Raw genomic sequence first — 12,770 nt, 5'->3', positions numbered from 1 at the left:
TCTTCAATGGTAGGAACTTATTTTGAGACTTAACTCAATTTTTGTGGACCTAAATTGCCACATAGGATATAAGACACCCATAAGGTCTTCATGCACATTTCACTCTAGTGGTTGAGATCTTATTTTACTTTTGACTGGACCCACAATACCCAATATATTTATATTATTTATTTCCCTCCCTAATTTTCACTTTGGTTATGGTATTGAAGGAGAGAGAAAAAAATATTATTTTATTTAAGATCCCACATTTGAGAGTACATGAGCTAAGGCACGGATCTTAGCTTTTACTAAGATCTCATGCCATGTAGGATAACTCCAATAGTGAGATCTAAAAAGATCCGGATCTTATTTTAAGGTCCCAAAATAAGGACTCCATTGGAGATGCTCTTAAGAGATTGGCTCGGATTTTTATACAATCGTTGGATTTCAATGATATGGTGCCACCGTTAATATGGACCACACGATATATTTCTCACCGCTCATCTTGTTGAAATCAGACATTCATCTCCTAGATTCAAATCGTTTGTAGTTCAGTCCTTAACGAATTAAATATTTTTTAAATCCCTAATTTCACTAATTAAAACTATTATATGATCTGATATAAACCTTAATGTCCCAAATATCTTTAAATCCCTAATTTGACTGATTAAAAGTGCCATGATATTATATAAACACTATTTATGTCCCTAAATATCATTTTGTACCCTAATTTTCAAAATCCATTGAATTGAAACAAATCTGGAGCAAGATGGAGATTGTTCCTCCCAATTGGTATGATTCCCCGAAGGAATCCCAAACCATGAGTTCGTTGAATCGAAAAAAACTTGAGCAAGATGTATATTGGTCATCCCAGCTCGTATGATTCCCCGAAGGAATTTCACGAACAAGATACACATTGCTCGTTCCCAGCTCCCCGTAGGAACGAATGCCGGCAAAGGAACCACGTTGCACATTATAGTGCATCACCAAGTAGGGCATTGTTAATAATCATAGAACATTGTCCAAAGGGGGAGCGAGTGAAAATGCGTTGCAAATTACATTGATCCGAAGACATGTAAATTAATTAAAGGAAAATACTTCTAGAACTGTTATTCCCACCCCCATGTCAACTTATTCCCCTCCCATTAAAATGGCAAGAAGACTAAAATACCCCTTAAAAAATCTTTCCCTTTCCATCCCTTTCCTCCCACCACCCCTTCTTCCTTATACCTCCTCCCATCTTCCTTCTTCTTTCCTCAACACTTCCCCTTATCCTTACTTTTTCTCTCACAACCCACCCTCCTCCTCATTCTCCATTTCCACCGCCTCTTTGCACTATTCACCACCGCCAGCCGCCCTTTACTTCATCGTCGCCGCCATGAGCTTCGCCCTCGCCTCTAAGGTACTGCTCTTGATCGATTCAGCTCGTTTCTGATATCGTTCGCACTTTAAAGTGCGTGCAGTTTAAACTGTGATTTGGTTTGAACGCACTTTAAAGTGCGTCAGCTACACACTTTAAACTACGTTAACTACGCACTACAAAGTACGTAGCTCACGCACATTAAAGTGTGTAGTTTACGCACTTTAATGTGTGTAATTGACGCACTTGAAAGTGCGTGTCTTGCGCACTTTGAAGTGCGAAACGTAGCAGATTGCAGGCTGGAAAAAGTTGTATGGTTGTTTACCCTTTGCTTTTGCCAATGTAGAATGTATTAGGATGAGTCTAGTTAAGTCCTATGAAGTTGACAAGCCGGAAGAGAAGTCGTTATCTAGGAAACTAGTAAAGACAGAGGATGTGCAAGACGAGCAACTTTTGTGGATTATACTCAGGCTTTCACCACAGATAAGGTAACTTACTGCTTATGTTTATGACAATAACAAATTTAATCATAAGTGACCTTGTAATGACCAAATTGTATGTGCTTGTAGGTTTTTGTTTCTCGGGATGAAGTATTGGAGTGAGCTCGTAATCTTGGGAAGCAACAAAGATATGTTATTGTAATCATGAGGTATGATAATGGTGGTGGTAAGAGGAAGGGGTGTACAAAACCCGGACCGACCGCCAACCCGTCATGGCCCGTAGCTTTAGGGCGGGGTTGGGGTCATTGCGACTTGGCCCGTTTCATAAAACTGGACAATAAGCCATGTCCTTTTAGGAACCCGACTTCGGGTAGGGACGGGTTCAGGTTGAGCCTCGGGTCACCCGGCCCGTCCCGAATACATAAATTAAAAGAAATAAATAGTAATATTATGTAGTTCACGTTACATGTACACTATTTATTCCCTAATTTTCTTTTTAGGATTTTTTTAATTTTGTTGTTGTAAATATATAGTGTCTACTACATTCTATTACAGCTCAAGGTTGTACCATACCGCGCGCTGTATTTTATTCCTTGGTTTTAGTCCAGTGAAAAATAGGAAAAGTGAAATTTGTGTTTGTTTTGGTAGATGATGTAGCAAATAATTAGAGTACTGAGCTTTTTAAAATATTACATGCCTCAAGTATGCCATTCTTAAAAATGATCATTAAGTGTTAAAAATCTCAGTATCCTTCGAGGCAACCCGGTCTCATCTTATTTAGACCCGGTCTTAATTAGACCCGAGCACTATCGGGTTCTTTCGGTTCTAAGGACGGGTTAGGGTCCACAAAATGACCCGATCAATATTTAGGGCCGGGTGAGGGACAAACATAACCCGTCCCAACATGTCCCGCGTACACCCCTAAGAGGAAGACCTTTATGATATTAGGATGTGAGCGGGGCGACAAATATGTTCCATACAAGGAAGTCTTAAAACGTTAGGGAACCGCTACTAAGAAGTTTGATTTTCCTTTAAGACTTCAAGCATCCGCAACCAAGGAAGGGTGGAAGGTGAGAGTGATGAATGGATACCACAATCATGAGAGATCATAGACCTTGCTTGGCCATCCATATGTCAGTCGCCTTTCTAGTGAAGAAAAGGTCATGCTTGGAAAATGGTTGACAACAAGGTTAAGCCAGGGAACATGTTGCTTGCATTGAAGAATGTCAATCTTGATAATCTCACCACCATTATACAAGTTTACAATAAGCGCATGTCATACATAAAGTCAAAGAGGGAGCCTTTAACAGAATTGCAACACTTGATGAGGATGATGGAGGAAGACAAGTACACCTACTTTGTTAGGAATGGAGAGCATTCCACAGTGTTTAAATCATTATTCTGGGCGCATGCAGTTTCAATCTAGTGGTTTAATCAATTTCCTATTGTTGTGTTGATAGATAACGCCTACAAAACCAACAAGTATAGGATACCATTGCTCGAGATGGTGGACATGACATCAACTGGTGAAACCTTCACTGTAGGTTTTGCATACCTATGCAATGAGCGTGAACCTGAAGTGACATGAGCGCTAGATAAATTTAGGGGGTTGATACTTAAGGACGATGATTTGCCGAAGGTTATAGTAACTGATAAGGACAGTGCTTTGATAAATGCAGTTACAACCACACTCTCCACCTTCACTCATTTGCTATGTCAATTTCACATTGCGAAAAATGTGACAAGAAAGTGTAAGCTAACTGTGAAACCCAAAGAGCTATGGGAAGAAGTTGGGGATGCATGGAGTGATGTGATGTATTCAGCATTCTCTGAAAGAGTTTGATGCTAATATGGATTACCTGCGTTCTCTATGTGGGTATGATTATGAGTTTATGCAGTAAATCACAACTCATTGGTTGCCTGAGAAACACAAATTCGTGAAGTGTCACATTGATGAATTCATGCACCTAGGGAACACAACGACTAACAAGTATTTTCTTGCATTTATTAATGATGTTCATCAAATAGTTCTTACTTTGATTTCATTTACTTACTACTTTCTTTAACATTCAATAGGGTGGAGGGTGCACATTCAACTTTGAAAAGATGTCTCCAAGATAGCAAATGTGATTTGTGCGTGACTTGGAATGCTATACATAGGTGCACTCTTTTGCAGCACACAAAGATGAATGAGAATTTTCAGACCATCATATTCATATGAGAACAAAGATTCAATGAGAAGTTGTATGACAACTTGTAGGGCCTTGTGTCAAAGAAAGCACTCCAGTTGAACACAAAGGAGAAAGCGCGCGACAGTCAATGCAACTGTTTTATTAGGAGAACACACGACCTGCCTTGTGCATGTGAGATTGTTGCGTGCGAGTCCATACCACTTATATCCCTAGATGTACATTGGAGGAGACTTACAACAACAACTGCACCGGATGAATCCGAACCGACGTTGGATTTGAGCATTGTCACTGAGTTTGAGGTGATGGCAAAAATGTTTGAAGAAACAAATGTTTAAAGAAGGCAGATTATAAAAGAAAAGCTTCGAGAGATTACGTAATATTTAATATTATTAAATAAATAAGTATGCCCTAAGCCGGGTCTTATAGGGAATACTAGGGTTTATACTTGAAAACCTTAGACTTAATGATTAGATTTATTTATATGAAGAATATTCTTGATAGAGGAATGTCTTGTAAACTTTCTGAAACTCAACTTCATTATTTTAGGCCAAGGTAAAGGCACTCAGTCTAGAGGTCTTTATCGCTTTCCTGCATGTCTTTTATTGTTATTGCTTGTGGTTGATAATATAAATAAATCTTATCATTTGATTGATAACATGCTATTTTGACATTGATATTTTTCGAGGCCATGATATTTTTGATATTGATATATAAGCTTGCGGATATTATTTTAGGACTTGGATATTTTGAGAATGGAATATGACTGACTTCATGGTATGTGCATCGTAGAAGTTGAATGTCAATCCATGGTAGGTTATTAGTAGTGAGGCTACTAGTTCGGTGTTCGTGTGATTATGCCAATCCATGGTAGGTTACTAGTAGTGAGGCTAGTAGCAATGTTTCCATGTGATTTTCCACCTTGTGAGGTGTTTTGAGAAAGTGGCAGACGTTGTAAACGACAATGAGTGATTAAGCTTCACCCTCATTTTGCTGAGGAGCTGTGTTTGTCCCACCTTTTGTATGGATGGTGTTGTTATCCCAATCATTTTATTTTGTTAACGGGTTGGCCTTAAGTGTGCACGCATACCTAAACTAACCCTAGGATATGGATTTGACTTGATAGTATATTGTCGACTTAAACTTAAACATTACAACATGTTTTTTTTTTAAGTCTTATGTGTTGGAATTGTCCCTTATTTTCTTGCTACCTGTTGTTTGGGCGGCTATCACCATCTTTGTAAGACCTGGATTTTCAGAACAAGCTAATTTCCGACTCACGCGTAGAATCAGTGTAAGCGTGACAGGAGTTTGATATTTGAGAAAGATTAATGAAGAATAAAGTTCAGGAATTGCTTGAGGAATGTTGCGTAGTCATTTTAGGAATTAGAGCGAGTCGTCTGCACACCCGCCTTATGGCAAGCGTGTCCAGAATAGGCTAATTTCGCTTTAGAGCAACGTTTTAAGTGAGATTTCGAATCCTTGGAAAATTTAAAGATTTTCTTTATTTTTCCTTCGACCAGCGTTTCATTTCGGAACTCTGGACTGTACGCACGATAGTATTCACTTTTCGGAAGTCCGACGACGCTAATTTCCTTGCTTCGAAACCCTAGATTCGAGCGATGGATGAAGACTTTTTCTATTCGGAACTTCTAACGAAGTTTCCGTCCGCGTTGCCAGATTTGTTTCGACATTTCCAATCTTTCTTCAGAAGGAAGTTTTGTCGTCTGAGCATCACAGCAAAAAGTAGTTTAACGGGACAGATTAACTTACACCGCCTTTGGGATTTTAGATATCGTTTTTCCCAAATCATAGATAATTGTTTTGAGTTCTGGAATTCTGTCGCCAGAATCTCTCTTAGAATTCCTCGGTGGACGTGCTGCAAAAATCGGAATCGCGAAATTTTCATTTTCCCGCGATTTCACCTGCCTATAAATAGCTCAAAAAAGCAAAATCTCTTCATTCTCACCCATTCAAGGCCGCGAGCAAGGAGAGAGGAGGAGAGGAGAAATTTTCGCGAAAACTTGACCAATCTTCGTGCAGTTCGTCCCTACTTCTAGGTATTGAGGTAACTAGCATGAATCCTACCTCTGTTTACTGTTTCTGTTGCGTTTCTGAAGTCGTTTATGTGCTCACAGTTTTGAGCTTTTTCTAAAATTGTCCGATTTCCTTGATTTCTTGGTTGGGTTATGTTCCTTATGTTCCCATGAGTCTAAAACCTCTGTCAGTAATCGCCGATTGCGATTCAGTTGTCCAAGATCTGAAAAATTGATTCAAAACCCCATTAGTCGCACATTTCGAAACTTTATTGTCGAAAAGTTGTAATCTGACTTCGTGCCTTTAGGATTTGTTGTCACGGATGTCATGAGGATCAATGCTGTCAAATTTGTTTTCCGAACTGATAACTTTGAAGTTTTGAGCCTTTATTTTGGACCAAAATGCCCCTGGATAGTCGTATTTCGACCCGATTGTCCGAGAATTGTTCCGACAATTTCTTTGCCTTAGTTTTACCCTAAAACTACCTTGTGAATTGATTTAGATCGAAGAAAAAGTTCGAAAACCCTATTTTCCATAGTGGCCGAAACCTAATTGCTTGGGTACCGTGTCCAAAAATAATTTTTGGGTCTCTATGACCTGAGCCATTGCGTAGCTCTTTCAATTGTCGAAATTTTGGCGCCGGTTTCGTGTCATTCTGAGTTCTGTAGCTCGAGTTATGCTCGTTTTAGCGAACGAAGTCTCTGTTGTCAATTTGTGCCTAAATAGGAACTCTGAAGCTTTAGAGGCTTTCTTTACGATTTCGATTAGTATTAGTAGATCGTGTTGCTCCTAGTGAAGCTTGTGTTGATGATTGTGTTTTCTTTGTTCTAGGTTCGCAATTTCCATGCCCAACTTCTACTCACGAAGGTAAGGGTAACTCGGTTTTAGAGCGTCTTTGAGTCTTGCATGCTTTTATCGCACTGCCTGTGTTTGAGATGAAGATGTTTATATTGATTGGCAGATGATTATGATTATTATGCTGAATTTGGAAAATGTTTTCTGAGAGGCTTCGGCCGTTTACTGGTTTCTGTCGTTACTGCTTCCTAGTGGATGGAACATGTGGTTACTTTGGATTGGTCCTTGGGTGGGCTTTGTTATTGTCTGACTTGGCATATAGGGCTTGAGTCAAGTGGCGATGAGGAGGTGTGTCCTATCATTGTCCCATCTTGCGAGGTGCTAAGTGGCGATCAGGAGGTGTGTCCTATGATTGTCCCGTCTTGTGTGACGTTAAGTGGCGATTAGGAGGTGTGTCCTATGATTGTCCCGTCATGTATGACGTTATAAGTGGCGATGAGGAGGTGTGTCCTATCATTGTCCCGTCTTGAGAGACGATATTGATCGATCCATTTTGTTAGCAGCATATAGTTGCATTATAGGGAACTAACACCTGACCCTATGTTGTTGGATTTTCGTATTGGTTTATTGATATCTGATTTGATGTTACATTGTTGAGGTTATTATTATCTGAGTCCGATTTATGTTTAAGTTGTTGATATATGAGTTGAGTTATGTTGCTAGTTATTTACCATGCCAGGTAATTAAATTCGAACAGCATGATTTTTCTCTTTTATACATGGTAATTGCATGGAGTTAACCCTTTCTATTTGCTACTTGTTGTTTGGGCGCTTAACGCTATTAGGCGATGGAGATCCTTCCGCCGAGGCATAGCTACTCGAGTTGGAGATCGAGTTGTAAGCGGTGGAGTAGAGGTATGAGAAGCAGCTTTGCTTCTCTTCTTGTGGATTATGTTGGAGTCTCTTTTACTTTATGAGAACTCTGTTATTAAAGTCTTGCTTCCGCCACTGTTAAAGTGCGCATGTTTATTCTGAACCTTACTTATGGTATTGTAAACTATTATTACTGTATATCGGGAAACAAGTTATCTAAATAAAGTTATGGTATGTTTCCAACCTTTTAGCCGAAGTGTTTAGTTGTTTTACAGAAAAAAAATTCCCTTGGTTTTTAGGGATTGCAGATTGGTCCTTAGACTTTGTTAGGTTACTAATGTGACTCCTCAGTTGAGAAATTGGGGTGTTACAATCTTAGTCAGAGTGCAAGATGTGGAAGGCAGTGTCCCACCCCGAGGCACGAGGAGATCTAATTCCTTCATGAGAACCAACCGACTGCGTGGAGGTTCCATCGTCTATCCCGTATGACTTACGACGGTTAGATGCGGGCATTACGATGAGGTCAATTTGACAGATTGTTGATGTTCATTACCATTGTGGGATACACTGCTTCACCGTTCCACCTAGAGCGATGTTGTTTTCTGCTATCAGCTCTGACGTACAGTCGAGGAGAAGATCTGCTAGAGTTGTCACGCCTAATGCCAGTCCATTGAACGACCACGATGAGACTATCGAGGGTTGGCTGTATCGCGGAAGGTAGTGGAGGACTCACCTGGCTAGAGCGGAGCATGATGAGGAATAAGTATCTGTGAGTCATAAGATATCTACGGGTCCCCACATGTAATGGGATTGAGGGTTGTCCTTGATCGAGTCTGTTGCCTTTTATCCAGTTTTGATTCCTTCCATGTAGTATCATCCCGCGTGGTGACTTTGGAAATTTGACTTGGTTATTTCTATTCATGGATAATTTCCTTTGAGACTTTGAACTTAATGGTTAAATTTTATTTTCTTCAATTTTTCTGCTGCATTTATTATCTGTATTTCTTTTGATTTTACGATTTTAGCCCTTGAGAAATTGGGGCGTTACATTTTCTCTTCTCCGACAGATACAGTTATGACATTCTAACTTTTTTATCGAAAAAAGAATTAGTTTCACCAAATCACATCCCCTTTCACCGGGATTCCACTTTACTCAAATAGATTCCAGCCATGAAGACGTGAAGCTCGGTCTAATTACGTTGAATGGTGAGGTTCGGGCTTCGTCCATACTATCTCGACATCACGGTTTTGTACTAGAAAACAAAGACAAAAGTAATCCATTCAAGAAATGCGTTTTTTTTTTCTTTGACAGAAAAATATATGTGAGAGCCTGATAAGAAGCGCAATTATTCATCTCGGTAAAAAACACATAAGATCCATTAAGGAACGTTATCCTATTTACTTTTCGTAGAAAGACATAAAGATGCAGGTAAAAAAAATGCAATTTGATCATCTCGATAACAAGAGATAATGGCGAAGTGTGTGTTTGTTAGGTTGATTGATCATTTCCAACAAATTTTGCCTTCAAATTTTAATGAAAGTTAAATTTTAAATTGTCATTTATTTAGTATACATTTATTTACATTTCAAAATTTATCTATAAAGAATGAAAAAAAATTAGTTCTAGAGATTCCACAAATTGAGAAATAAAATGGATGGAACAACTTTTAGTCTGAAATTTTCAAGAGTAAAATGAAATTTCAGTGATGACAGTCAAACATGATTCCCAACTGAGATACCACAATACACATCCATACACCCAATTAAATTGAAATTACATGGATTGAACGAATGACGCAGTGCTGAAAACTAATTAGAAACATGTTAATTATCATGAATTGAATATACAAATCAAGAAAAAAGGCAATGTCATCTCCAATTTTGTTCCACACTATTAAACCAAACAGAGAAATAGCAATTGATTGATTAATTTTAATTCCATCCACTATGTAACATAGCTCTGAGCCAATTAATCCTAGTTATTCTATGGAACGACATAAAGGGCAAGTGTTGTGTTTGTTGTGAAACCATTTCTCCAAGCAGCCTTTATGGAAGAAATGCTTACAAGGCAATTCACTCACCTCCTGATTAGCTTCAAATCCACACAGACACACACAGCAGCAGCACTCTGTGGTAATGGACCTGTTGCGGCGGCACAAGGACTTGTAGTGTGTTATTGACACCCTCCTTCCTTTTTCCTGTGAAGTACTCTCTTGTTCATCATCAATATCTGGAGAATAATGATAATAGGAATTATTGGCACCGAATATTACTTGGAGCATGGATCTAAACATGTTCTTCAACAGAGCTACTGATAGAACAGTGTTCATCACAAGCAAAGGTAGCACCCCTTCTGATGGACAAGGGAAGTTTGACAGACCCATGATAAAAAATTTCACACAATTGGCTTGATATGCTAGAGAAGGAGTGAATTCATAAGGAGGAAGAAGGGAAAAAAAAAGAGAGTTTAGAACTCCAGCAGAGGAAATGCAAGGAGATAGAGCACTGCTCTGGACAGAGCAATAACACCTCAACACACATAGCACTATTATATACAACAAATCATAAAGGTAATGTTTGGTAGAAACTTAATTAATTAAGGATAAGAAGCAAAATATTGGATTTTTAGGGCCATGAACTTTCGATGTAATTTTTCCATATACGGGTTAAATTTACTTTTTCATCTTTATTAAATTATTGATGTGTTTTAATTGTAGTTTTTATTAAACTTTAATTATTTTGTTAGTCTATAAAAAGTTGTTTCCATTAGTATAACTGCCTTCATTTTTACATGAGTCTAACTTATTTACCACTAAATCAACTCCTTATTATTGAAATTGAACTATTGAAAAAGTATAAAATTATGTGTTTTTTATTTATCATTTCTCATGAAGGATTCAGCAATAATCTTTTAATTTTCTAAAGTTTAAATTGAATAAATTTGGTAATAGAAATTAAATAAAGTAGTATAAATATTAATCGGACAAATATGAATTCAATCCTTTCTTATTGTATCAAATCTTAATCAAGGTATGGAGCAAAAAATAAAGCATATAAGAAATGGATATACTATTTTCTTGAAAATCAAAACTGAAACATAAACAGATTTGGAAAGCCTGATAATAATCTATATACTTTATAAAAGAAAATCCTTATCCACAAAAATTTAACAAATGACACTCTCACAATGATTTTCCTCCCACCCCTCTCTCTGGCTGACAAGTGTCACAGCCAGAGAGACTTTCACACATTAATTATACAAACCTATTTTCCTATAATTTTGATTCTTTGTCCCCTATTAAATGACCTCTACCAAATAGAATTCATGCACAACCCACCAAGAATTATATTGGATTTTTCTTTTTCTTATTTAAAAAAATGAATTTATTTTCCTTAATGGAGATCTGATATATATTATTTCCGAAATTAATTTTTAATGATTAAAATAGAATAGTGAGATTTGAATTTGAAATAAATAATGTCATGATGCATTTCCTTTGATTTAGGTGGTGATGCCCATCATTGACAACCTTAATTTTGCTTGACTTTTTGTGTTTAATGCTTGACTTTTTTTCATTTAAAATATAAATTAAAATTGATTCTAATTAATGCTTGACTATTATTTGTATGAATTAGAGTCCAATCAATGCTGTCCAATTTGAGCTAACTCGAATGGAAAAAAAATTCCCTTATGTTTAGTCATCATATTCAAATTATCCATAAAAAGTCAGTACAATGAAAAAAAATATTATACTAAAAAGTCAATGAAATATTATTTTCACCTTTTCTCATCATTAACCCTAATTCCAACTCAACTATAAATACTCCCTTAAGTTGCCCCTCTCCTCCATCATTCCAATAGTTTTATAACCGTTTCATAAGTTGAATGTTTTTTCAATTGCAGATGATGATTATCAGATAATGGTTTGGAACTATATGCACAGGTGAAGTCGATTTTTGATTTTTCATTGTTTATAATTTTCAAATCGATTTTTTTATCTCCCTGTAATGTTCACTCATAACGTATTGATTTTAGGAAAAAAAATTTCATGTGATATATCATGTGCGTTGAATGTGTCTAGGAATATGAAAGGTAATTTTTTTGGTATATCATATGCGTTTAATGTATCAGGTGGACGATGATGGACTCAAACTTACAAATAATTTTAAATTATGAGTACCAAGTCTACAGAACTCCCCAGATCACAGAGTTCTACTACGGCCCAGATTCCAGAGTACCAAATTATCAGCAAATTCACAAACATCACGTCCAGAAACGTTTTAATTTTCTGATTTGATTTCCTAATGCACAAACATCAGCAATTTCCTATTATTAAACTTGTAGTATAAACTTCTGATTTGATTGTGTCTAATTAATTTTCAAATCTCAATATTTAAATTAATATTTGACTAATATATAAATATTTTTTTATTCAAATGTGTATATTTGATATCAGAATATAATTACTTAATGGTTTAAATCTGCAAGATTTTCCTCCATTTAAATGCTATATTCAAATTTGTATAAAAAAACCTTTTGACCAAACTTATTTAATGATTATTTCAAAAATTGAAGTTAGTCAAATTTCAGCAAAATTAATGCTAGTCTAAATTAATTCTGTATTCCAGGTTAATTAATTTTATTCAAATACTATATCTCTTACGTTTTTTTTTAATTTTAGTGATTAGTGCACTTATTTAATGATATTTGAATTAACCTATTTAATGATTATTTCAAAAAATAAAGTTAGGTAAATATCAAAAAAATTAATTGCTGAATTAATTTCCCTTTATAATAAAAAAAGTTTTTAGTACACTTATTTAATTTTTAATTGCATTAATTTTTACTCAATGGTTTAGTAAAGTTATTTTTGCTTTCGAAAAAATTGATCAATGAAGACAAATTTGATCAATGAAGAAAAATTTTAAAAATAAATAAATGAGAACATGTACCAAATTATGAGAAAATATTAATTGCGATAAATAGACTTTTAAAAAATAGTGAGATATTCAGTTTATGAATTTATGTTGTTTTTTATGGTATTATTTTTCACTACAACCTAACATAAATTTTGAAAACCATAATAATAGTAAATAA

At 36.2% G+C, this 12,770-nt stretch overlaps 1 protein-coding gene across 1 annotated transcript; it reads right to left on the bottom strand.

Moving 5' to 3' along the window:
- Window positions 1-9,337: 9,337 nt before the first annotated feature.
- On the bottom strand, window positions 9,338-10,180 carry LOC130724415 (probable E3 ubiquitin-protein ligase XERICO). Its single transcript, XM_057575639.1, has one exon. It carries the CDS (start codon window positions 10,054-10,056, stop codon window positions 9,652-9,654), a length of 405 nt encoding a protein of 134 aa, XP_057431622.1. The 5' UTR covers window positions 10,057-10,180; the 3' UTR covers window positions 9,338-9,651.
- Window positions 10,181-12,770: the final 2,590 nt, after the last annotated feature.

The sequence above is a fragment of the Lotus japonicus genome, chromosome 6 (assembly GCF_012489685.1).
Source record: "Lotus japonicus ecotype B-129 chromosome 6, LjGifu_v1.2".
NCBI classification, from domain to species: Eukaryota; Viridiplantae; Streptophyta; class Magnoliopsida; order Fabales; family Fabaceae; genus Lotus; species Lotus japonicus.
The sequence above is the reverse complement of the archived record's forward strand: the minus strand, read 5'-3'. Positions and strand labels throughout refer to the sequence as shown.

Bases quoted from the DNA above. Each gene is read 5' to 3' on its own strand.
- LOC130724415 (XM_057575639.1), bottom strand. From the start codon at position 10,056: ATGGGTCTGTCAAACTTCCCTTGTCCATCAGAAGGGGTGCTACCTTTG.